This window comes from Podarcis vaucheri (genome assembly GCF_965113315.1).
Source record: "Podarcis vaucheri genome assembly, chromosome: 7".
NCBI lineage: Eukaryota > Metazoa > Chordata > Lepidosauria > Squamata > Lacertidae > Podarcis > Podarcis vaucheri.
The window spans coordinates 90,875,268-90,901,670 of NC_138765.1; the positions used below are offsets into that span (position 1 = coordinate 90,875,268).

Sequence of the window (26,403 nt, forward strand, 5' to 3'; positions counted from 1 at the left end):
GCTCAAACAGAGACCTTGAGGACTAGGCACTTGTGTTTATAATGTAGGAAAGAATCGGAATGGAATTGCGCCCAGCATTACCACAGCTATAAATCTCTCTTTATAGGAGCTTTGTTCCCTAATGGTGGTTGTTGTTCTTTCGCGCACATCATTTGCATATCATACCAGATACAAATACATTTCAAAGTTCAAGAGTTTTGCGGGTGAGTGGAAGTGTTTGGTTTCTGTTTAAAAATGAAAATTACACGGTCCTGACAGTTGCATCCCTGCTACTTTCCCAGGGAAGAGCCTTCAAAGATCGGCAGTCCCAAATGCTGGCACCGCAGCGCAGCTGCAGATTCCAACTTGCGGTGTGCCTGGTCCAAACACCTTGCCGCCCCCCGGGGGCTCCCGGCTGGGGGCTACAGCTTGGTGTTCCGGTGGAAGGCTGAGACGTGGGGGGAGGCATAGGCTGGCTGGCTGTGCCACGTTGAAACCGGGTAGAGACGGTGGCGGAGCACACTGTCGTAGGAGGTGGGGTAGTGGGCCAGTGGCTGGCACAGGTCAGAGGGCTGAACGGAAGCAGTTAATAAGGGGGTGGGGAAGGCCGGGATAATGAACGGACTGATGGACAGGGAAGGAATCAGTGAGGCCGACTGCCCTTTCAAGTGCTCCCCCGGAGTGCTAAAGTTCACAGGGAGCCTCAACATCGTCCCTTTGTACATATCCTGAACCTGAGGCACGGGAGCAACTGGGAAACCTGAACTCTGCACAGCAGCCTTGGGCTTTGCCACCGCCTGCTGGCCGCTGGGGGAAGTGCCACGCTCCAGCCCATTGCTGGACTGCGCCTCCTTGACGAAAGGGGCGACGGCCTTCAGCCTCTTGCCCTGCAGGAACAGCTCCTCTTCCATGGCTCGTTTCTTCTGAGCCAAACTGCCGGCCTGCGCCTGAGAAACTGAATGGCCTCCGTTCTTGAGGACTTGCGGGCTGACCTTGGCCAGGGTGGCCACCGGGGGCACCCACGAGGGCTTGGCGTGGGGAAAGGGGGAGGAGCCTCTCTTGCCCCCGGGGCTGCTCACCCGGAAGGGGGAGGTTTGCTGCTGACCATCCCCTCTCCAGGAGGGCAGAGGCTGACTCGGCTTCCGGCGGAGATCTTCTGGCTGGTCCTCGGAGCCTTCCTGCTTTTTCTGAGGCAGGCGACTCAACAGCACATCGCTGCCAGGCTGCTGATAGGCGGAAGCTGCTGCCACCTCCGGGAACTTCTTAAAGCCACCATAATACTCCACTGGTCCTTGAAGAGGATGGCAACTTATGGGTTTCATGACCTCACCTCGGGATGTGTGGAAGTAGCCCCTGGCGAGAGGTAGACCAGGCGATGGGTGCCCCCCGCAGCAAGCGTCGTCTGCTTTCTGAGGCAGGTGGCCCTCCGTGAGACTTGGGGACGCTTTCAACCCCCCTTCACTGGCTTTCGAGGGCTGAGAGGAACCAGCTGAGCCAATGGACCCGTCCACCTCCCGCGCTGGAGTTTGCCCCTCTTTCAGGGGGAGGCTGGTGGCCAGCGGATTCTTGGGACCAGCCTCTGTGTCCGAGCCAGGGATCTCTCGGATCCTGGCCTTCTTGTACTCTGGGCAGTGGCTGAGGTGCTTCTGGTGACCATACAGGGACTCATCCTTGCTCACCTGAGCCAGGAGCTTCTTCTTGGCCAAGGGAGACATGATGCCGTGGTTCCCTTTGAAGTAGAAGCTGGAGAAGAGACGCTTGTAGGCCTCGGAGCAGCCGTGGGCACGGCAGTTGCCACGGCAGGCGTCAGGGGCCTGGCTCTCAGAGGGAAGAGAGGGGCACCCCTCGGGCTGCTCTTGCAGTTGGCTCTGCTCGGAGTCGCTGGCCGACTTGGCGGCAGAGGCAGCATCAGGGGTCGGCTTCTCTGGCAAGATCTGCAATCAAAAGAGACATTTGCGGTACAGGTGGAGATTGGGACCTGTCAGGAAGGGGGGAAGGCAACTTGGGGTACAGGAAACGTTTCCATTCACTGGTTGGCAAATGTAGTGCATAGAGGTGCAGCCCCAGGTAATATCAAAGCTGTACTATTAATTCGTCGCTGCAGCTGTTTCGCTTCCAAGGAATCCTTGTCTGTTCCTTCTCCGCTTGCCAGTTCAGAACTGCACTTCGTGCCCCTAATAACATGGACTGTGGTGCATGGAAAGTTAAGCCAGTGAACTGGGTTCCCTCCGGCTGCCTTGGACTGCAACTTGCCTCAGCCCCAGCCAGAATGCCAAGCCCCACCCTGCTGATGTTTTCACCCCACAAGATACAGCAGAGGGTGCAGAGAATGTTCCTTACTACTACTCTCTTTACAGCTCAGAAACTCAGGTCTGTGCGTTCTCTGCACTTGAAACAAGAAAATGAACTAAATCAGCCCAAACTCCTATTGCAGCCTGAATTAAAGGATGAAAATAAAAATGCTTTTGCACACTGTTTTCTACGTGGTGCCTCAAAACCCTGACTTTTGGCAGATGGAATTTCAGCAGGAACTGCCTGCTCACTTCAGGGAAAGAAAGGCTTGAAACTTACATTTAAAAAACCATTATCAGGAACCCGAGTTCTGATCCAGTGCCAAACACTGCAGAATACACAGCAACCCAGCTAAACCAGATATGGGGAAACTTCAGCCCTCTGGATGGTGCTGAACCAAAACTCCCATCATTCCTGGCCACCAAGACTCCTTGCAGGGGTTTATGGAAGCTGTAGTTCAGCAACATCGTGAAGCCCACAAGGTTCCAGCCAACTGTGCTACACGCTTCTAAGATTTACCAGTTTCCAAGCCAAAGGCCATTGCTGCCAGCCCTGCTCCTCCACTCCCCCATCTGCAAATCTTCCTGCTCAGCCTCCTAGACCAGTGACAGCACCTCTGACCCACAAGGCCATTTCCTCCAAACCACCCCTGAAGTCCTATGAGGTGCCAGGTGCTGGGCAGGTACACACGCCAATTTACCCTGGCCTTTGACACCTGAGGAGAATTAACAGGCAAAGCAAATAAGATGAAGGTGGGTGTTATTGACTGACCGCTAGAGGGCAGTCAAGCTCCAAAAGTCTTCCAAGGCAAAGGGATTGGTGGTACAGTGGAAGCTCGGGTTGCGAATGTGATCTGTGCGGAAGGCACGTTCGCAACCTGCAGCACTGTGTCTGTGTGCACGCGGGTCATGATTCGGCACTTCTGCGCATGTACAAAGTGCAATTTAGTGCTTCTGCACATGCGCTAGCGCCGAAACCCGGAAGTAACCTGTTCTGGTACTTCCAGGTTTGGCGCAGTGTGCAACCCAAAAACGCGCAACCTGAAGTGTCTGTAACCCAATGTATGACTGTATTTATTAGCCCAGAAAAAAGACCAGGGGGCGGGAGGCATAAGGTCCCCCCAAATTACACTGCCCCAATGTTTTGGCACCCAAACCCCACCAGCTCCGGGAGAGCTTTACCTGGTCCCTCGGCTTCTCCTTCTTGGCCCTCTTCTTCTCCACAGCCCCACTCCCTTTGGCCCCCTTTGGCTCTCTGGACACCTTGTACTGCTTCCGGGGCTTGGCGGGGGGCAGGGGTTTGTCGTCTTCGCCTTTCAGGTGCCGGACGTACGGGAGGACCAGCCTGAGGAGCAGGTGCAAGCCAAGGAGAAGAACATCATGACATGGCGGGGCGGTGAGAGGCCATTGAAGTTCCTCAGCCCCACAGCCAATCCACGCATGCAGAATTTCCCACAGATTCTGCCAAACGCAGCAGATTTTTGACTCCTAAGAATCTTAGCTGTCCTTTTAAAACTTTAAAGAAAGCGTTTAATCCTCATGGTGGTGAAAGTGTGTTTGAAATACACAAGCAGTATCTCCAGCCCAAAGCTGCCAGTGAAAGCTCAGTTTTAGAATAATTACCTGCCCTTTCTCCATTAAGCTACTCCTTGCCAAAATTATATATATGGAGCAAAACCTGCTAAAGCATTGATAAGCCCAAGTTACGAGCTTTGACTACGTATACTTTACTGCAGAGCCATAAACGGCTTTAAATTTAGCAGTTAGTTACAGCAGTGGAGCATGCTCACAACCTGTCCAGGGAGGAAGTATGCACCCTCGCCAGGGGGCTGTGAGCGGAGGGTGAAGGAGCTCCCTGCGCCTGGCCAGCCCCTGCCACCAAAGTGACATGAGTCGTGGGAGTGACACCGGTGCAGGGCTGGCCCAGGGAGGGCGGCGTGAGCCCCCCCCCATGTGCCCAGGGCAGTTGCCCCAGAAGCCCCCCCATGCTATGCCCCTGGTGAGTCACATTTAAATAAAAGCCAGCACATCACCATGAGGTACCTTTTGGAGATACCGAAGGAAGTGCAAAATAGTTCTGTTTATTAAACCAGGTTTTTGATTCTTAGAAGGAACTGGCATAGATACTTAGAAAGGAACAGAAAGTGACCTTTTCCTTCCCTATTACTGAAACACAGCAGAAGCAAAATAGTCCCAAAAATTAAAAGAGCACAAAACTAAAGTTGTGGTTGCTTGATCTCTTACTTATAAATGTATTTTACTGAAGGCTTTGCTTATTTATTTGCAGTTCAGTTCAAGTGCAAAATCCAAGAGAGACTTTCTGGGTGCAACATTTAGATCCACTGTCTTGCCCAGGGAGCTGAAGTGGGGTCCTCCAGATGTTATGGCTGGACTACAACACCCAGCCAGGAGTTGGAGTCCCTCCACATCTGTGGAGAACCCCATTCTCTGCCCCTGGCCTTGTTTGTGCCTCCCAGGCAGGTCTCTTTCTTGCAGGAGCAGGTAGGTCACGCAGCTCCTGGCCCCTCCAGACATTATTGGACTGCAAGACCCAGCCAGCACACTCCAGCAACATCTAGAGGGTGCCAGGATGGCAAAGGCTAGCGAAAAGAGAAGCAGCAGCAACAGCAGTCCAATACCTCTCGTAATGCCTCCGCGTGCAAGTAGCAGCGCTGGTGCTCCCTGGGCTGCCCCCCAACATGTCATACACATTCTTCCAAAGACGCCTCCCAGTGACCTACAATGGGAAGCAATCGAGTGAAACCCAGAGATGCCAAGTCGGTATTACGAACACACAAACATTCACAATTCACAAGAAAAGATAAACCATCCCTTGGCAGGATGGGGGAAGGAGAATGTCAGCTGCTGGGGAACACAATTTTGAGAGTGTTTCTGCTTGTGGGCTCAGCCACTGTGACCTACAGGCTACAGGATGCTGGACTCAATGAGCATTTGGTCTGATCCGGCAGGCAGCTTCTTCTTAGCCTCTCCCAGCTTCAGGATTCAAAATGTAGCTTGCAATCATGAGGTTGCCCTAAATGACAGCAGCAACAACTGGAGCGGCATTTCACTAGTGCCCTACCTGCTCTATGCACTTAAAGCAGTACCATACCACTTTAAACAGTCATGGCTTCCCGGGAAGTGCAGTTTGCTAAGGGTGCTGTTGGGAGACCACAATTCCCCTCACAATTCCCCAGAACGGTTGAACAATCAATCCCTCTTCCCAGGGAACTCTGGGAATTTTAGCCCCCTTAGCAAGCGACGTTTCCCATTATTTTCTGGAGGGATTCCATGACTATTTAAAGTGGTATGATAGTGCGTTAAATGTGTGCTGCAGTGGTTACCTTGCTTGAGGTGAGGGTTTGATTCGCAATGTTTTTATTTGTGTTTGCTGAAAATGGCACTCCTCTGATCGCCACTGCCTCACACCCAACTCCTATGCTGGGCTTAAGAGTCCGCTTTTGCCCACCAGAGCTAGCTGGCCTCTCTCTCCCTCCCCCCCCCCACCTTGTTCTTCATACAGCTGTGAGCATCAATAACATCATTGACTCACTGTTATGTTCTTGTAAACTACTTTTTCTCCACCGTCACCTTGCCAATGTATTTTGATAACAAGAGATGCTTTGAGCACCCTTTGCTGTGGAAAGGTAGCGTATAAATGAATTAAATCAATCAGGCAAATCCATCAATCAATCAATCGGCCATTTTAGATCACTGGAGATTTGGGACAAACTTACAAGGTATCTGTCAGGTGTCAAACAGGCTGTCAGTGGCCAGTTATGTCCCCATCTCACCAAAAACTGGAATAATACTTTCATGGCAACAGTGTTAGCTGTAGTATGTCCTTTCTTACTGCTTATAGAAACTGGTGGCTGTTATATTTGTATGGTATATTGTATGGCGATAATACAGTGGTACCTCGGATTGCAAACTTAATCTGTTTCGGAAGTCTGTTCTTAAACCAAATCCATTCTTAAACCGAGGTGCACTTTCCCTAATGAGGCCTCCCGCTGCCAGTGCCTTTCCACCGTTCGGATTCCATTTGTAGACTGAGGTAAAGTTCGCAAACTGAAACACTACTTTCGGTTTTGCAGAGATCATATACCGAATAGTTCATAAACAGGACTGTTCTTAAACCGAGGTACCACTGTAAACCAATATGAAAATAGTGTTGTTTAGGCTTTATGTTCTGTTGCTTGCTGCTATGGGTACATTTAGTGGAACACAAATAAAGCACCCAAGGCAGCCTTAGCTAATCTGCTACCCTCCTGAGGTTTTGGACTAGGACTTGCATCAATACTAATTATAAATTTATTTATACCATGGCTTTTTCCTTGTCAGACTCAAGGCAGCTTACAGATAAAAACAACTGCTAAAATCATTTTAAAAACCAATCATTAAAATACAGCAAAACATTGATACAATTAAAACGAAAGATAGAAAAATGATAGACAGATTTATAATTTCTTCTTACCAGTTCGTAGGCTCCCAGCTTTTCCACAACTTTGTAGATCTTAAACAGGTTAACTAGAAGAAGAAGAAACACATCCAGGAATCAGCTTAGCAAGAGATAACAACAGACTGCAGTTCCTTAGAAGTGCAGAAAACCTCCTTCCTGAAGACCAAAGGTTTCATTTAGGCAAGCCTCTGGTCCTCATGGCTGCAAAGTTGTGCTTGAAAGGGCCTGGTCACTTATCACATGGCCTTTTTTAAAAATGAGGCAAGGGGCGGGGGGGGGGTTAAGCTTTCCCTCCAGAGCCATGACCTCAGGTTAAAAAACGAAAAAACACCACACACAGAGCAATTAGCACAGGAACCAATATGAGGAGGTTTTGGGGGTTTTTTAATGATCATTGACACATGGGGAAGTGGGGGTAATCAAGATCAAGGCTGGAGTGGAAAGGCTTAAACCTCCCCCATGCCTGGTTTTTTTATTTATTTTTTAGAACAACTACATGATGCTACCATTTGCCACTCCTCCAGCTTCGGAGGGACTAGGTCCAAATTCCAGTGGCTGAGGGCTCCTTGGACCTTCCTAGGGCACCAGAAGAATTGGAATAAATAATACATACTTTTTTTTAAGGTAAGATAAATTTATGGAAATATCTGCAGAAATGTGGAGAACTGAATTTGACACTGGAAAATGGGGACCTGAGGGAAACCAAAATGGAGGGCAAGGGACGTACTCTGCTTGAAGCCGAGGTGAGGCACCCTCTCGATGGGCGTGTGGCGGTCCTTCATGAACTTGTATAGGCTGACAAGGAAGGCCTGCTCCTCTTCCTTCTCGCTGCTGGGCACCTGCTCATCTCCAGAGTCCTCTGCTGGGCTCTTCTCACCCGCTTCCAAAGCCCCATCTGCCTTGCTTTCAGGAGACCCCTGAGGTGTGAGGACGACACACAAATCTAAGCAATGGAGAAATCAAGGAGGAGGAGGAGGAGGAGCACAAGACCAGCCAAGACCCAGAGAGCTGAAGTGAAAATAAATCCCAGCAGATGGCCAAGATGGTGATTCTTTTTGTTGTATTTTTATCCTTGATTACATTTATGCTCCATCTTTTCTCCAAGGACCTCAAGGTGGTCACATGCTGTGCTGAAGAAATATTTCACGTTCTGCTCCCCCTCCAAAAAACAATTTGCCATCTGTTGATGAGAAAAGGAATTGATCTTGGAAATTACCAATGGGGGAACAATATTGATGGCCTTTTTATGACTTGGGTGCAAGGCTTTTGGCATGTTTAGTTTACTTCTGAGGCAGCAGGAGGGTTCTTTCTTCGTTCCACAAATCACCTCATAAGTGGTCTGTGCTCTGCAGCCTTCCCGGGTGCCCATGCGGGGAAGCATCAGGAGGGAGCCCCTCCCACGTGGCTTGTTCAGGTCAGGAAGTGTGAGCAGCTGGGGAGGCTGCAGATATCTAGAGAAATGTTCACTGGAAAGATAACACACACCTACACCAACCTTTGGCCACCTCACAACGGCCACATTCACACCACACATTGAAAGCACTATGATCAGGACCGTCCTGCCCACAAGGCAGAGGGAAGCAGCCCTCCTCAGGCGGCAGAATCCTTTGGGGAGGTGTCCCCACAGGCACCCCACCCACCACCGCCATGTAAGCCCAGAAAGTGAGGCTGTGGGGTGGGGGGTGTCAGGACCTTCCCATTTCGCCTCAGGTGGCAAAACAGGGCGGGCCACCCCTGACTATGATACCACTGTAAACAGTTATAGCTTCACCCACAGAATTCTGGGTGTTTTGTTAAGTTTCTTAAGGTTGCTGAGAATTGTCAGGAGACCCTGATTCCCCTCTCAGAGCGACAATTCCCAGAGTTCCCTGGGAAGAGTGACAGATTGTTAAGGCAGTCTGGGAATGGTATCTGGATGAGGAGAACACGTTTGAGTGCTATAGCTGCATGGTGTGAATGTGGTCTATGACAGAGAAAGAGCAAGACTCCGTGCCCAACAGAATTCTACAGAGCCCTGAGAAGGAAAGAGGAAAATGGAAGTTTATTTTCACAGGGGAAATACAGGTTTCTGCACAGCACTGACTGGCAGCATCTCTGCAGGGTTTCAGGAGCCGACCTGGAGAGAGAAGTGTTCAGCTCTTAGAAATCCTCAAAGATCATCATGCAAAAATAATACTATATGCTGCTCTTTAGTTGTACGGAATTTCATCTGCTAAATGACTCTATCTTGGCCCGGCCTGCCTCTAAGTTAAGGTTACCAGATTTTTTTCAATGAATTCGGGGACACTTTTCAACTTCCTACTAAATAGATAGATTTTGTCAGGGGACTGATTTGTAAATCCGGAGACTGTCCCAGGAATACGGGGACGTCTGGTAGACTTTCTCTAAGTCAGCCTTTGCCAACCTGATGCCCTCTAAGCATTTTGGAGGGCAACTCCCATCAGCCCCAGCCAGCACAGGCAGATGGGAGCTGTAGTCTAAAACATCTGGAAGGCCCCAGATTGGTAAAGACTGCTCTAACTGTTGGACAGCACAACCCTTGGCCCCCAGATGAGGGCTCAAAATGCAGCCACAAGGTTGCCTGGATTTCCACTCCCAGCTTATTGTGATTTTGCTGTGTATACTTTAAACCAGTTTCTAATTTTAAAAAGCAGGCGGGGGGCGGGGAGTGTCTTCTTATGGGGCCAAAATCATTTGCTCTTGAAGAAACAGAAAACAGATGGGACTCTGTTTTGGTTTTGAACAGCTGCATAAGCCAGAGCTCTGGAACTCGTGACCTGCAACCCCGGACTCACTTAGCAGGGGAAGGGAATAACAAGGAGTCTGTTTTCCCCAGAGAGAGCAGAAAGGGCTGCAGCAGAAGCTGAAGAAAGTCCACAAACAGCGCTCCCTTCTTGCGCCACCTCCAGCGCACGCAGACTATCTTGCTTTACACGCAAAAGGCCCCCAGCCTCTCCAGGTAGGGCTGCTGGGGAAAGACCCTTGCCTTGCACAAAATCCAGAGAGCTACTGCCAGTCAGGTCTGTACTGAGCTAAATGGAACAGCCGTCCCCTTCAGGAGAAGGCAGCTTCTGGTGATCCAAGATCACAGACTTCAAAGCTGGGCAAAAAGAACAAAAATTAGTGGCTGTGCAGATTGTGGGAAGCACCTCCGTGGCCCAAAACACGGTGCCACAAATAACTAAAGCTGCAAGGTGGCTTGGGGGGGAGAGAAAGAGGAAGCCTGCTAAATCCCAATTCTTGGCTGAAACGTCTTTACAGTGGTGCCTCGCAAGACGAAATTAATTCGTTCCGCGAGTTTATCGTCTTGCGATTTTTTTCGTCTTGCGAAGCACGGTGTCGGGAAAGTTTTGGAAAAGCTTCAAAAATCACCAAAGTCTTTAAAAACCTCAAAAAGGCTACCACACCGCGTTCTATGAGTTGCTCCTCGAAGTCAAGTCGCAACTGTATTAACGGTGTTAAGAAAAAGGAAACAAACTTGCAAGACGTTTCCGTCCTGCGAAGCAAGCCCATAGGGAAAATCGTCTTGCAAAGCAGCTCAAAAAACAAAAAACCCTTTCGTCTTGCGAGGTTTTTGTCTTGCGAGGCATTCGTCTTGCGAGGTACCACTGTACTTGACACCTGCCCTATCCTTCAGGGCATAAACCCTCTCAAGGTAGCTTACAAAAAGAGAGGAAACAATAAAACATAGGAAGATTTAGAATGCACTTAAAACCACCCCGACTAAATAAACACCTGTTTATAAAAAGGACCCAGCTGTGTTCCCTTACTAGCTTGCATAAAAAGCCAATTAAATGCAGAGCGAAATGAAAACGGCTTTCCAGGTCTGCTTGAGGGCAGCTTACTAAAGAGGTCAGATGTACTGTCAAGCTCGGCCATAGTGCTGATGTTATTTCGATATTGTTTTAATTGTCAGGTTTCTAGGACACCTCCAGGGTTTTTAAACAAAGGGGGGGGGGTGAGAAATAGCCACAGAATTTTTCTTTAAACAAACCTTCTGCTTGCAAGGCAGAGCTGCGGCGTGTGCCATGGAAATGCCAGAATGCTTACACAGATTGGATCAGTCTCATTTCCCCCGCCCCACTTTCCGCACACAAAGCGCGGCTGTTCAATCCCATCAAGAGCTGTTTTTGTGGTCGGAGGCAATTTATTAGCTCCGAAGAGTCGCCAGCTTGTTCAGCTTAGAGAAAGAGAGAGAGATGTTGAGTGTATTATATGCCTGGGATCGGGCAGGCTGCCAACTTGGTCAGAGTGCTGGGATGTGTGAGAACACAAGGGACTGTTTCCAGGAAAACAGAACGGCAGAAATTCTCACTCTCACACACCCTCCCGCCCTCAGCTCAAAAAACGTTTCTTGCGTTTTGTTTTCTTGGTTTTTTGTTCTAAATTTTCCAGAGTTATAAAACTTGTTGCTATTTTTGGTCAAGGCAGCTGCTCGGCACTCAACACGTCTGCTCCTTTCTATTCTTTTCCCCGCTCACGATAGACATGTTATTTTAGCTGTGGGGCTATTTATGGGGCTGCTTCTTTTTTCAAAAGAATCTAATTTTGAACTGGACAGAGAGCCAAGCTGACGGTGTTTGCAAAATGCTCTCTCCCCCAAGCGGTGGCTGCAGGGCTACCTAGGTCCTGCCTGAAGGAAATTTAGAGTCTACAAGTCTGCAGAGATTGTGAAATTTAGGAAGGGTTGCTGGCATTCAAGCTGAAGATAGAACACTGTATCTTTGCACGGGCCACTCCCCCCCCAATATTGCAGGTAACATGATACAAGCATGCTTCTCCCTACAGTGTGCGCATTCATTCCACCATCATATCCAGTCAAACTGGTGTTGCTGGCATTCATATAGTTTCCAAAACCTGTTGGACTGGCGATTGTGGCAGGACAAAAGAAACGTGTTTGTGTTTGTGTGTGGCAAATATCCCTGAACTATGCTTACTTTACACTCTTGTAAAATTATTGTCCGTCTCCAGCCTTACTTTACCTGGCATTATGCACCATGCTAATCAATTGCACTCCAGGTCATGTAGAGGACGAAACTACTCATGGATGAAATTCACTGGGTAGCCCTAAGTCTCTCTCTCTCTCTCTCTCTCTCTCTCTCTCTCTCTCTCACACACACACACACACACACACACACACACAACATAGACTCCCTCACAGGATTGTTCTGAGGATAAAGCAGGAGAGTCACATGCATGAATGGAAGGCAATATGCAAGTGTGATGAGACAGATGGACCCACATTCTGCAATGCCTTTCTAGGAGTGCTGAGCTATAAAAGGTCAGCCCTCATCTGCCCCATTCCAAAGTGGTCCAAATTCTGCAAAAATTATTTTCAGAGATTGAAGGGGAAGAAAAGGATGGCCCACCACCACCCAACTACTTCTTAGCAACAGAGAGCTCATTTCAGAAGTTCACACAGGTTTCTTCTCCCCAACATACACGACACTTGCATTTTCAGTTTCTCTCTTTTGACGCTAAACCCTCTGGTTTCCAAAATTTGAGGTTCTCCTCCTCCATTCTTGTTTAAACCCTGTCCACAAACCTAGGCAAAAGTGAGCTACTCAACTGCCAACACTGAAGAGTCTATGTGCCACGGTGGAGAGTGGGGGTGGTGAAGAGAGAGAGGTGGATGAACCCCCAAACTTACTAGGGGTTGCAGACTCCAAGTTGCTTTGAACTATTATATTTTGGGTTGACAAGCCAAGATATTAGCATGCAGTTGCTGCCTCCCACCCTTTGCATGAGCCAGGAAGTCGCTAATGAACTAGGAAACTAAGGGCTACCCGCCCTTGGTTTAAGATCCTGGCTTGTTCCAAAGCTGGCAACCCATCGTTTCCTTGTTTCTATGAAACACTAAACTATGGTCAATAAAATATTTCCTGCTTTAAACGCAACTTGCATGAAGGGCAAAATGTGCGTTCATTTCTTGGCTTGTGAAACCAAAGTAATGGTAACCCAAACCAACTCAGTGAGTCAGCAACCTATAGTATGATGGCAGGTTTTTAAGCCAAGATATGATCCTCTAAACCAGCTCTCTCTCAACTCAATTCAACTTCCAAGTCACTCCATAAACAGGTCAAAAAAAATCAAGAGAGAGCTCAGTAGCCAGACCCAGGACAAGCAATCAGAGAAGCACTCCCAAAATGAAGCTGCCAGTTTGCTGGGGGGGGGGTGGAATGATTAACTGAGAGTTGGCTTCAACATATGCTTTGCTCTCCCTCCCCTTTCAAGCCTAAACTATACATCTGCACCAAGGCTAACTGTGGGTGATGCTAATCAGGATTCCTTTCTTACCAGAGGTTTACAAACCCTGGTCAAGATAGCAGCTCCGGTGGGAATCAACTCCTGTTTGCAGATCTATTGCAAAACTGTGGTCAATGCAAATGTGGGAAGAAATGGGGGGGTGCATGCATCCCCAAGGCTGGCTCCCCATTTTCCCATTTTGATTTGAAGGAAGCCAGCATTTCTGGGGCAATAGTAACCTTTTGCCAATTCAGGTCTGTGTTCGGCATGGGTCACAGCCTGACTCCAGGTAGATGGCACTAGTGGTGCTGCCATCATTTTTATACCTATACACACACACACACCCCAGCAGCCTTTCTGAGTTTCTGTCAAAGACGTGACATGAGAATTGTAGGGGCAGAAATAGAAAAGGCATCATTGGCAAGTCGGCACCAGGCACTCCAAGAATCCAAATTCCAATCATGCTTGGAAGGATTGTCGTCTTGAGGTGCAGATTTTTCATTAGAGCTCCTGGGTCCTAATACCCGTCATTTTTATATGATTCTACAGAACCTTTCATTTTGCACCCCTTGTAACAAAACTTTTCCATTTTTAAGTGATAAGCAATCCACTTGTTTTACTGCGTCTATACGAGGGGACAACCCTGAAGATCCCCAAGAAGGAAAGATTTTGTTCTCTATCTTATTCAAAGCTGAAACAAAATACAGACAAGATTCTAAGAAATATCTCAGATTTAAGCTGGCATATGCAAGTTGGGAATTTTGGAAAGTCCTTTTCTTTTTTCTTTGCTCCAATTCCACCTTTATTGCCACTAAATTGCAAGTACTACAGGTACACCCCATTCCATTTAAAGCCTAGGGACGCGGCTGGCACTGTGGTCTAAACCACTGAGCCTCTTGGGCTTGCCGATCGGAAGGTCAGCAGTTTAAATCCCCACAACAGAGTGAGCTCCCGTTGCTCTGTCCCAGCTCCTGCCAATCTAGCAGTCCGAAAGCATGCCAGTGCAAGTAGATAAATAGGTACTGCTGTGGCAGGAAGGTAAACCGTGTTTCCGTGCGCTCTGGTTTCTGTCACGGTGTTCTGTTGCACCAGAAGCGGTTTAGTCGTGCTGGCCATATGATCCGGAAAGCTGTCTGTTAGACAAACATTGGCTCCCTTGGCCTGAAAGCGAGATGAGCGCCACAACCCCATAGTCACCTTTGACTGGACTTAACCGTCCAGGGGTCCTTTGCCTTTACCTTTTATTCCATTTACAGAATAAGCCTCGGGGTGATAGAATGGTTTGCTCTGATGTTTGAACCTGAGCCTGCCCACAAACAGTTGCTTGTTTAGGACTGACAAACTAGCACCTGAAAGCATAGTTTGAACCTGATTTTCAAACCAGATTCAGCTAACTGGGGTTCGCTGCTATGTCTGAATTTACAGACCACTGACAAACCACATTCTGGGCCACTGCTCCAGTTCAAGATGTGAGTGCAGAACACATGGGGAAAAAGAAACAGACAAGCAGGTCTATCCTACTGTATGCTTGTACTTCTGGGAGATCAAAGTATGGGTAGCCCAAACCATGGTTCCACAATATGTCAAAATCCAGCCTCTATATTGTGCCTCCTCACTCAATGCTTTCAAAGCCCACAGAGCCTTTGCTTACTATTTTGGTCTTTGTCCCAAAACAAAATGAAGCCTAAACACCTGAAACTTAGAGCAAGTGTGACAGAGTTAAGCTGCATCTAGTATTATGAAGATAAGCCTAAAACAAGTCTTCTATGCCTTCCTGCAGTTTGTTGTAATATCCAACACTGCACAAACTGTGGTTAATCCAACCTATGACTTGTTGAAACAAGCCAACTTCAAATGGTAGGTTATGAAACCAGCTTGTTCCAACAAACCATAGGTTAGAGTTTATGGTTTGGCTGGAACACTAAACAATGATTAATCTAGAATGGAAGCAGAGGCTTTCTACCTCCCACTTACAGCCAAGCCGGAGGTGTGTGAGCATAAGGTTTGCTGCGGCTCGTCCTTGCATGAGTGCTGCCTAAGAGTGTTCAGTCTAGACCAGGAAGAGGCAAGTTCAAAGCCCCAACCAACCACTAAGCTCATTGGGTGACGCTGGGCCAATCACTAATCTTTCTCCCAGGATTCAAGCAAGGATAAAATAAGACTCTGCCCAGAGATTCTTAGAGGAAGAATGGGATAAATATGTTGTTCACTAGCTACACCAGAACTTGTCATGTCTCTATCATGTCTGCTGTTGAAAATTTAGATTGCAGGCTGCTGTATGTTTAGTATATCGTGGCCATTCATGGCACCCATTGATTAAACAAAGACATCCAAATCTAGAGTTATGCCAATGCCAGCAAGTTGCCTTCCAGGTGTTTTGGACTACCACTCCCATCAGCCCCAGCCCCTGCAGCTCTAGAGCAGTGGTTCTCAACCTGTGGGTCCCCAGATATTGTTGGACTACAACTCCCATCATCCCTGAGCTCTGGCCTTGCTAGCTAGGGGTGATGGGAGTTGTAGTTCAACAACATCTGGGGACCCACAGGTTGAGAAAGGCTGCTCTGGAGGGCTACAGGTTGGCAAAAGGTTGGTCTAGCTGTGATTTGCAAAGGCCAGGATCTAAAGGTTTTGAAAGAATATCATCACAGATGTGTTAGGATTCAATTCTTGGCTTTTGTGATGCAATTATTATTACAATTTTCACTCACCACTTCTTCCAGCTTCTCTGGCGTGTTTTGATGCTCCTCAGCGCCAGGGCTTCCCACTGCGGTCTCTTCTGCCAGGGACAGCACCAGAGCATTCTGGGATTCGCTCTCAGCCATGGGAATGGTCTTCTTTTTCCGCTTGCCTTTAAGGCTGGGTGCTGCGTCAAGGGAGGAGAGTTGAGAAGCCATTAAGAACCAAGATCCAAGTCCCATTCCCCTCAAATCAAGAGACCTTGAGTGACAGGGACCCCTACCCTAAATCCCAGCAATATCCAAACCCACCTCAGGAAGACCAAGGAAGAAACACCCCCTGAAGACATTTGAGGCAGAGGAGAGGCTGCCAGCAGATGGGGCAGGGGTCTTTTAGCCATAGGCCTACTGCCCACCGCCACCTGCTCCTCTGGGGTAGGGGCACAGTTCAGAGGTGCTTCGTACAAAGGCAAAATCAGATTTGATTCTGGAAACTCCAGTTAAGGAAAAGGGATCAGTCAGCAGACATGAAACTGAACAACACACAACGTGACAAAGTGTTTTGAAAGCAGACGTGAAACAGCACTGCCCAAAACGCTGAGGAGCAACCTCCAGTCAGCATTTGGCCACCTGCTGCCTTTTCTCCTCCACCACCATAAGGCCACATTCACTCCATACATTTAAGTGCTATGCTACCAAATTACACCGCCATGGCTTCCTCAGAAGCATCCTGGAAAGTGCCATTTGCTAAGGGCTGAGAGTTGCTAGGAGGCCCCTATTTTCCTCACAGAGGTACAATTCCCGGAGTCTCCAGGAAAGAGGGATGAATCCACTTTGAGAACTATTGCTCTGTGAGGGGAAACCCTCATTGCCCTTAACAAACTGCAGCTCTCATAATCCCTTGGGGAAAACCATGACTATTTAAAGTGGTATTGTACTGCTTAAAATGTGTGGTACAAATGTGGTCTAAATCTCAACCTCTGCCCGCAGGCCCCACGTGGCCCATGGATTAGCTGTCTCCATCTCCTGCTGCTCTGCCTCAACAGCACCCAGAATCTATTTCTCCTCCATGGTCTGCCCCCGACAAGAAATTCTGGGCAGGAGACAGCGATGCTTGGCTCTAAGGTGGGGCCCCAGCTGAGACTCCACTGGAGCGGTTTTCTTAGAAGAGATGTCTCCTTTGACGCATGCAACTCAATGGTTTCCTGCCTGGAGGTGCAATTGCACACAAGAGCAAGTGCGAATACGGCAGACGGGCAAGACTACAGAGTTTCCACTTTCGCTTTCAAGGTGGTTTCCTGAATGGTGTGAGCCTTGCCCCCACCAGCCACATCCTTCCCTCCTAGACACTCGTCAACCAACTGCCACAAGCAAGCCCTCCAAAGTCCACTCTCAATGCAAAAGTCACCTCCTTTTTGCATGTGGAGACGCAGGGCGCCTCTTGCGCACTCAGGGGTTTATTGAATACACCCATCATTTCCACCTGACAGTGCAGCTGAGGGAGTGGGAAGCCAAGATGGGCTGCAGGCAGCAAAACAACTCTCCTGGTACTTGGGAAAGTGAAAAAGCCTCACTCTTGAAGCTTTCATCCAAGTCAGGCAATATCACCTTTTTGGCTGCATGCTCTAACCATTTTATGTTAATCTGTGCCTCTCCTGCCAAAATGATTAAAATGGAGCAAGGGTAAAATGAGTGTCCACAAATGTTCGAACCTTTTATTACTCAATTTACACCAAAGCGATTTACAGGAGAAAAAACTTGTACAAATTTACATAATGAAAGAACTATCAAAAACTACATAATGAAAAGTGACGATTCAGAAATATTAGTTAAGGAAGCATTTTTAGGAAGGCACCTTATACAGTGTAAGACCAACAATCCCTCGAGCTCCACATTGTCTACAGTGACTCTCCAGGTTTCAGACAGTGGACACTCCCTGCCCCGCCTGGGAGATGATGCTCTAAGCACTGAGTTACGGTCCTTCCCTCATCCATTCACCAAAGGATTATCACCACAAAGTCAACAGAATGCTCTCAAGAATTCACCCAAGTCTTCAATTTCACCATTCAACATGAAATTCAGAAACAAAGAGAAATTTTACCTCAAAATTCAAGTGTTTTCAGACCTTTCAGTATCTTGTCTGGTTTCTGGCAAGTGTCAACTGTCAACTGCTAAATCCCACTGAACGTTATCAGTCAAATATTACCTCCTGCCAACACTCAAAACCACCGTTTCTTGTCTACTATGAAATACTGCCAAATGCCAAGCAAGAAACAGTGAAATAAAAATATTGTCACATGTCAAAACAACTACTGAATACTCAGTGAATATTAAACATACAGGGAGTAGCTGGAGAACATTCGGTACATAAAATTCACAGAGGACAGAATCTGGTTCAGATCTCACCAGATCCACACTCTCTGTGGCCTGAGGTGACCCACACTCCATGATCCTGAGCTTTCCATCTGCAATACAGTGGCAATTCTGACAGACTTATTGGAAGATTTACTACGGTAATATTTCTGAGGGACTCTGGACACTCAAAACATGTCCATCATCCTCTCTCACTAGCCAAAACAAAGCAGCACTTGACAATATTTTGGGAAGTCTTCTGCATCCTTGGCCAGCCTTAACGTTACTTGAATCCTGTCCAAGAAAACCAAATTGGTGTTTCTTTCAGAGAGCATCCCGGGAGGATGGAGGTTATTGTGGCTTCCCAGGAACAAGCTACTTCCAGCTGATGACGGCACACGTCATCATTTGGAAGAGCTGCATCAGGGCTTTTTGTGGAAGGTTGTGACGTAGGAAGGAGAGCAGGGAAGAAGCTGGCAAAGTGCGAAAGATAAACCAAGAGATGCTCTTATTTATACTACTTGCATACAGTCATCAGGAACGGTAACTCACAGAGATGATGATGATGATACTACTTATATGCCACCCATCTGAGTTGCCCCAGCCACTCTGGGTGGCTCCCAATAAAATAATAAAAACACAGTAAGATAACCATTAGAAACTTCCCTGCCTTCACATCTCTTCTAAAAGTCATAGAGTTCTTTACCTGCTTGACATCTGATGGGACGGCGTTGCACACAGTGGGCACATAAGCAAAGCCCTGCGCCCACAAATTTACAAATTTACAATCCTCCCAGGAAAGGCCCCATTTCTAAAAAGAGGCAAAGCAGACGGGGTGGGGTGGGAAGAGGCTGAGGGTGGCAAATGTTTTATCCACCTCACTCCCCCCCCCCATATTTCTGGCCACTTTTGCCCCTTTCCCAAACATTTCACCCTTCCCTGCAAGCCAACTGCACACTATTCACCACCCCATGTCAATGGGAGGGGGGCAAGGGGGCGCAGAAGGCTTTAATCACTCTAAATGTGCCAAATTCAAATACGCAAAGCTCTCACCCAACACCAAATTGTGAGATTTGGCTTTTGTGACGTGTTTTGCTGTTTTATTTTTCTACATTATTTGCTCTCTATTTATTTGGAAAATTTCACCTTTTTTTATTCATTCCTATTCCATGTTTTATTTTTATGTATGTTGTCTCCACACTTGCTGCAAGCCATTTCTCCTTTGCCTCTGTTGACCTGTGGTCATCTATGTAAAAACCTTCTCCGTTTTGGAAAACTTTAATCCGCTTCAGTGACTGGGCTCCTAGCACAAGGCACTGCAATAGCTGTCTAAAAAATAAACAAAAGGTACTTTGGGCACACAAAGACTCCAAACCCAGGAGCAGAGGAAGAGGCTGGCTGCTCACTCTCTCTCTGGAGTAAAACAGAAGGAAAACAGAGTTTTGAGCCCTTTCCAGTCCTCTGCCCCCTCATCCATTTCCAGCTCATGTTTGCTAAAAGAGTTTGTATGTTTCCCTCCCTCTCAGACCCCCTGCAGGAGTCAGTGAGCTCACCCTAAACACTCACATACTGTACAATGAGGCAGTGGGGGGGGGGGAGAGAAAGAAGAAGAGAATTATAAAAAGGAGGGGGGAGCCTTCCAGTTGAATGTTCTCTGGAAATGAGATCATAGCCCACGGCAGCCAAAACAAGTCCAGCTTCTGAGAGGATTACTGGACATGATGACAACTTTGGGAAACAAAAAGAAAAAAAGAGAAAAAAGGAAAGGGTGGGGAGGGAGAAACCAGCTTAGCCCCCCCCTTTAAGCTTTCACAAGGAATTAAAGGAGGCGTGGGGAGGTGGCACTGGTAACCCCCCCAACTCAGTGCCAAGGTGAACATCTTTTATGAAAAATGTGGGTGGGTTTGGGGAAGGGACAGGGGGAGTAAAATACCCATGAAATCCAAACAAGTTAAATTGGAAGCAGAGTCCTCTGCACCCCCCTCCAGACAAATGCCCCTCATTCACTTCAGAAAAAGTAGTCTGGTTTGGAGAGGGGTTGGGGGGGTTGCTATCGAACGATGCTTGGTTAGTATTGGGAACGAAAGCCAAAACAGCTGATTTTCTTCCACCCGCTACCTCCAAAATGATTTATCTAGAAAAGTCACCTGAACCCCCTTCCACCATTTGAGGGTGGGGGGGGGGAAGAGGTGACTTGGCTGCTTCTGCCACCACCATTGCCACCTGTTCATGAGACAGGCCACTCCAAGCTCTTGCAAGCGGGAATAGCAAAGCCAGCCCTCGTGTGAACTGGAAGAGAAGTAGAGGGAACTGGTCTTTCTGCCCAACTCCCCCCACCTAAAATGGTTTTCAATCTGAAGCCACAGCTCTGCATTTCAGTTTCCTCTGACAGTCCTAAAAACACCTGTTTTTTTAATTCCCTCCTGGCCCCCACCATACAAAACAGCTGCTTGCGGGACTCTGTGCGGCTTAAATAAAAACAATTGTTTTCCATCCAGAGTTGTGGAATTGACGCATGGGTGGGAGAGGGGGGCGCACACCAGCTTCACAGTCTGTAACCTCAGCAGAGAGAGAGACAAAGAGAGCGAGAGGAATGTGCTGACCTCAACCCAATTATTTGTCCTTCCATCTGGGGCAGATTTAAGGCTTTTGGAGTGATGTGCCGCCCCATCCCAGTGCAGGCCCCAAGTGGGGTAGTAGCCTCAAACCCATTTCAGAGATGAGGAAACAGAATAAGGAAGTAAAATAATGCCATGGGGGGGGGAGTCAGGATGGTGTCCTCCCTTCCAGAAAGACTGAAGGGGAATTAATTACTTCGTCAAACAATGGCAGGTTAATTTATGGAACTCTCTGCCACAAGTCACAAGACTTGTATAAAAAGTGGAATACACTTAGGGTTGGAACCAATGCTAGTCCTACTCAGAGTAGACCCACTGAAGTTGACAGACATATCTAACTTGGGTTTGTTCTTTTCAATAGGCATACTCTGAGTAGAACTTAGTTGGATACCAATTCAATGGCTCATAATGACAAAGACTAATGGAACCTCCATCTTCAGGGCTACTCTACCTTTGGCTGCCAGATGCCAGGGACCAACAACATTGAGGCCCTGCTGATGGGCCTCCCAGAGGCATCAGGTTGGCTGAGTAAGAAAAAGAATGATGGGTTCAATGGACCTCTGGCCTGATCCAGCCATGGCAGATCTTATAAGGGCAGTTGCCCAAGGAGAGATCTCAGAACAGCCATTTCAGAGCTGCTATTTGAAGCCTCTTTCCAGAGAAAGCAACTTAAAAACAACAACCCAGCAATAAAAACCTCAAACACAATGACAAAACATCAGGGAATGAAATGGGGAAATAAGATTGTCAGTGCCAGTAAGTTTAAAAAAAAAAATACAGTTAAAGAGAAGAACCACAGATCAGTTTCAAAACTTCAGGGTGAATCATAGAAATCAGACACAGCTTAAAGGCTATGAGCTCATTGTGTTTGTTGTTCTCAAGAGTTGGAGGGGCAGGAAGGAGGGGTGGTCTCTGCCTAAGCCATTCTGTAGAGCAGGGATGGGGAATCTGTAGCCCTCCACAGAATCACAGAATTGTAGAGTTGGAAGGGACTCTCTAGTCCAACCCCCGGCAATGCAGGAATCCATGAGCGATGGCCATCCAACCTCTGCTTAAAACCTCCAATGGTGGAGAGCCTACCATCTTCCAAGGGAGACCATTCCACTGTCAGAAGGTTCTTCCTGATGTTTAGTTGGAATCTCCTTTCTTGTAATTTGAAGCCATTGATTCAAGTCCTACCCACCGGAGCAGGAGAAAACAAGCTTGCTCCATCTTCCATGTGACAACCCTTGAGATATTTTGTTCAACTCCAGTTCACCAGTGACCAGGCTAACTGGGGCTGATGAGCGTTGGGAGCCCAGAAATGTGTGGAAGGCCATGGGTTCCTCAACCGTGCTCCAGAATACAGACCCCTGTCCCACCCTAGAAACACATGTAGCTGTCTTGGACTGAATTGGACAACTGGTCCATCTAGCTCAGTATTGTCCACACTGGCCAGCAGCTGCTCTCCAGGGTGTCAGGCACAGCAAGGGTCTTTTCCCCCAGCCCTACCTGGAGATGCTTTTGGGGACTGAAGCTGGGACTTCCGCATCTCTACCACGAACAACGCCCCTTTCACAATCTTATCTGGCCTCCCACCTATAGCTTTTAAGAAAGCAGCATTAATCACTGTTTCACTCGTAAGGAAGTGAAGCAACAAGACTGTCAGCCTGCATTTCATCTCAACGGCATTGTGACATGCGGCCTGAGAAGGCAGAAGACCAGCAGGCCACTCCATCTCTGGAGGGAATTTCCTGCGAAGCACATTGACCTCTCAGCATCACCAACAAATGACCTCATTCTATGTGTGGGCTGCTCCTTATATAGCATGTGTAAGATCAGGGAGCATCAGGAGAGCCAGTTGTGGATCTCCTGCATAACATGTAGGTTGGCCCCAGCGTCCACACCTGTGTGGCCCATAATATGCCCAGCGCCAGGAGAGAGATGTGATTCCACAGGAGCACAGAAAATCCAAAGAAAGTGGAAGTGGGTCCAGAAACCAGCAGCACACTCCCTTTAAAAAAATAAATAAAAGTGCCCACCCCAGCTCTCGAGGTGCAGCAATATCCTTGAAAGCATGCGGACAACTGCTTCCGACCTCTCAGAGGAATATTTTCAGTGGTAGAAGGTGGGACTTCAGAGCATTTGTCTCGCCCAGGAAGAACAGATTATGCCAATGAGAAACAAAAAGCAAAAAACGCTAGAATAAAATTATGCAAAAGTAAGAGAGAAGATCCGCCAATGCACTCCGCTTGTGGGATTTTATACAGGCTGCAGAATTCAGTTCTTCTCAGTGCAGGATTTGGAATGGATGAATGTGACACTTGAAAATGGGGATGGGGAACTGCTGGCCTTCCAGATGTTTTGCCAGACCCCACACTTCCAGTTGCCTCTGACCATTGGACAAGCCATCTGGGAGCGATGGGAGTGAAAAGTTCAACAGCATCTGGCCTAAAGGAAGTGGAGCGTGTGTACATGTGAACAAGGGTGATTTCTTAAAGGACCCCCCACTCCACGACTGCAACACCCTTCTGAACTGGAGGAGCTGAGGCGCCGCTGGCATTTCAAATTCCCTGGCTCCTGGTCAGCTCCTGCTTTGCCAATGATGCCAGGATGCGGTTTTATTTTGCAGCGATTTGTATCCCTCTTTCTCACAGGGTCAACTATTTCTTCCACTCCTAGGTATGCCTAGCAGCCGATGAAAGAAAGGAGACTGCCGGCTCAGTCCTTCCACAAGCAGATGCGCTATTCATTCAGTGAAAAAAAAATGTTCTTGGGAAAATGAGAAAGGTCAACAACCTAGAAAAACATTTCTGGGCTGATGCGGAAGCAGCAGCCGAAAGCCGTTAGCATCTTCAAAGAATGTAGATCAAGCCACTTTCAGGAAATGACACAGAGTACAATACACCCAGGGCTGCGTGCACACACTTCATTCAATATAGCACATATTCTTTTAACTCTTCAGGGGCCGTGAGATTGACAGGGCAGGAGTGTGGTGGGACGGGGAGGCCTCTTCTGGGAATGCGGGGGGGGCGGGGGGCTTTTGCTCACAGCTGACACAATAAATTAGCTGAGAACAGCAAGAGATTAAAAACCACAACAGGAAAACGAATGACCAAATATGAGAAGGCAGTGCTGAAATTGACTAAATGGGGGGGGGGGAGAGAGAGAGAGAAGAGAACTGAAATCAAAATTACCAGAAAGTCCAGGAAGGACTTTAAAAAATCCGCGCGGGGGGGGGGAGCGGTAGGTGGAAATCTCCTTATAAGTACTGGGAAAACACGCAAGAAAACTTCAGACAAAGTTTATGCTGGGTTTCTTTTTTTAAGGATCCAGTCACGTGGACGGAGTTGGCATGCCCCATGTTCCGAATACCAAGCGGGGGGAGCGGGGGGGGGAGCTTGTTTTGTTTTAACAGCAAACTAAGACGATTTCCAACAAGAAAACTGGCTGGCTTGGCAGACCGCGTCCCCCCGCCTCCCGCAACCCGCCCTCTGTTCTTTCCTCCACCTGCTCAGAAATGCAAACTCAGGGACTTTTGCAACTTAATCGCCGCCAATTTATTATCTGCTGAGCCGCGCAAAACGGGAAAGAGGATTTGCCTAGAGCCCGGTCCGATGGTTCCCCGAGCAGGAAAACAACAACAGTCGCGCATCGCTTGGAACCCCCCCCCCGCGGCCCGCCCCAAAGCGGACCCAACTGAAAACAAGGCATCCCGAAGAAGAAGACCAGCTCCTTCCTCGCTCCCCCCCCCCCGGGAAGGCGACGGGGTAAAAGTCGGATCTTCGCGGATTCGGGAGAAGTCTCCCAAGCGGGTCAAAGAAAGGAAGCGGCTTCGTTTTATTGCAATCTACACGCGCTAGAAACAACTCTCCGGAAACAACTAACTGTTATAATTGATCTCCGAGGAGGGAAAACGCGTGTCCCCCCCGCGACAAACACCCCAAGTTTCCCCACCTCCACCCCGATCAGAAGTCTCCCCTCCAGCAGAGGTTCCTAAACGCAAACAAGACTTTGGATCAGCGCAGGGGGTCCAAACCGACCCTCCCCTCCGTCCCCCACCCCTCGCTCCTCGGCCGGCCAAAAGGAAGCGCCTCCGAGCAAGTTGCTAGTCCTCAGCGCGCCCCGAAGCGCCCGCCCCGCTGGCCCGCTCACCCATCGCCCGGAGCGCCGATCCTGCCCGGCTCCGCACCCGCCGCAGCTCCCATGTGATGCTCCGTCCGCACCACCACTCAGCCAGCAGCGCTTTCTCTCCGCGGAGCGCGGCTCGCCGGGCGCCTCATCCTGCGCGCTGATAGGGCGGCGCCGAGCACCCGCCTCAGGCGATTAGGGAGAAGGGCCGTCACTCAGGCCAAAGGGACCCGCCTGCTCGGTCCGAGTGGATTCTGGGAAGTGTGGTTCTGAGAGAAGGAAACTTCTGCAGCATTAATAAAAAAGGTGTTCTTCGATCCTTCCCAGTGGGACAGCCATCCTTGTTTGCTGTGGTGAAAGTAACAATCTTCCACAGGATCCAGGTGTTTCAGTTGACATCCTGGGACTGCTGGGAGCTGTCCAAATCATCTGGAGGGCATCTGGCTGGGGATGGCGGCTTGGGGGTGCTGCCCTATACAGTACTGAGGACCCAGGTCGAGAACAGCCACAATGGAGATGGCAGAAGAATCCCTCGCAGAGCCTTTGGGGAGGGCTAAGCCAGGGTGCGGCCCTCCAGAGGTCCTTGGCCCCCAGCTCCCATCAGCCACCCAATTAGCACGGCCATCAGTCAGGGATGAGGGTGGTCCAGCAACCTCTGACAAGGACCAGGGTTTGCCCACACACACCCTGTTTTAAAGGCAGGCCCCTCTGACATTGGCATCCTTGCCTCCAGAAGTCCAGGGCTGGCTCAGATCATAGGAGACTTGGGGCCTTTAAATGAGCGGTCAGCGGTCAAATAAAGATTCTTATTAATATTATTATTGCAGATTTGGTTCCCTGCCCATCCTTCACTATATGCTCTCAATCTGGGTTACAGCAATGTAAAAATACAATATTAGAATCGATTCAAACAACTGGCAAAAGGATAATAAATGCAACTGCAAGAGCATTCCAAACACCTTCAGAAATAGTATCTTGCTCATTCTTACAACAGCCCTAATAAGGGAGGCAGTAAGTATTATGACTTGCATATTTTATTCTGTCAGTCTGTCAGTTTATACCCCTGCCCTTTGTCAAACAGCTCCGGGACTAGTTACATGCAAATAGGAAACGCATACAAAATAGGTTAGGTGAAAATTTACAAAAACACAAATAAACAGCAACTGATCACAACATAGAGCCACTGCATTCTAGCTCTGGGCAATCAGGTGCATCATTGCCAAGGTAAAGACTGTTGGCACCTTCATTTAGACTGCAAGAAGGACCTCATCCCTTGTTGATTTTAACACACAAGCAAGTCAACACAGCTGAAAGCATCCCCTTGGGAGACCAAAATATTCTGGACTTTACAATGATGAACTTTTGAAATCACTAGCAGAACCAGCTTGCTTGAGAAAGAAGGGAGATCAATTTACGTTTTTGTGTAAGAATGCAGCCAGATCAATCAGATATATGTGCTGAGCTTAGTCTTTTATCACCACGATGCCCTCCATATGTTTTGGTCTACAACTCCAACAGCCATGGCAGCCGGGGCTGATGGGAGGCATGGTCCATCTGGAGAGCACCAGGTTGGCAATGGTTGTGGCATCTGATTAGGGGGTGTGGCTGGCAAGGAAAGATTGAGTGGTTGGCTAAGATCACCAGTTCCTGGTTGCCACTCCTTGCCATGACAT

General features: G+C 48.4%; 1 protein-coding gene and 1 long non-coding RNA gene across 2 annotated transcripts in view; both read right to left on the reverse strand.

Annotated features, from left to right (window-relative positions):
• Positions 1 to 26,403, reverse strand: part of LOC309536552 — a 208,973-nt gene that overhangs the window by 14,924 nt on the left and 167,646 nt on the right. The window lies entirely within an intron of this gene.
• On the reverse strand, positions 21 to 24,902 carry ARID5A (AT-rich interaction domain 5A). Its single transcript, XM_082230028.1, has 7 exons — positions 24,755 to 24,902; positions 15,684 to 15,838; positions 7,457 to 7,646; positions 6,745 to 6,797; positions 4,910 to 5,007; positions 3,453 to 3,615; positions 21 to 1,913 (listed from the first exon to the last, which is right to left on the reverse strand). The coding sequence occupies exons 1-7, from the start codon at positions 24,756 to 24,758 to the stop codon at positions 402 to 404; spliced, it is 2,175 nt and encodes a 724-aa protein (XP_082086154.1). The 5' UTR covers positions 24,759 to 24,902; the 3' UTR covers positions 21 to 401.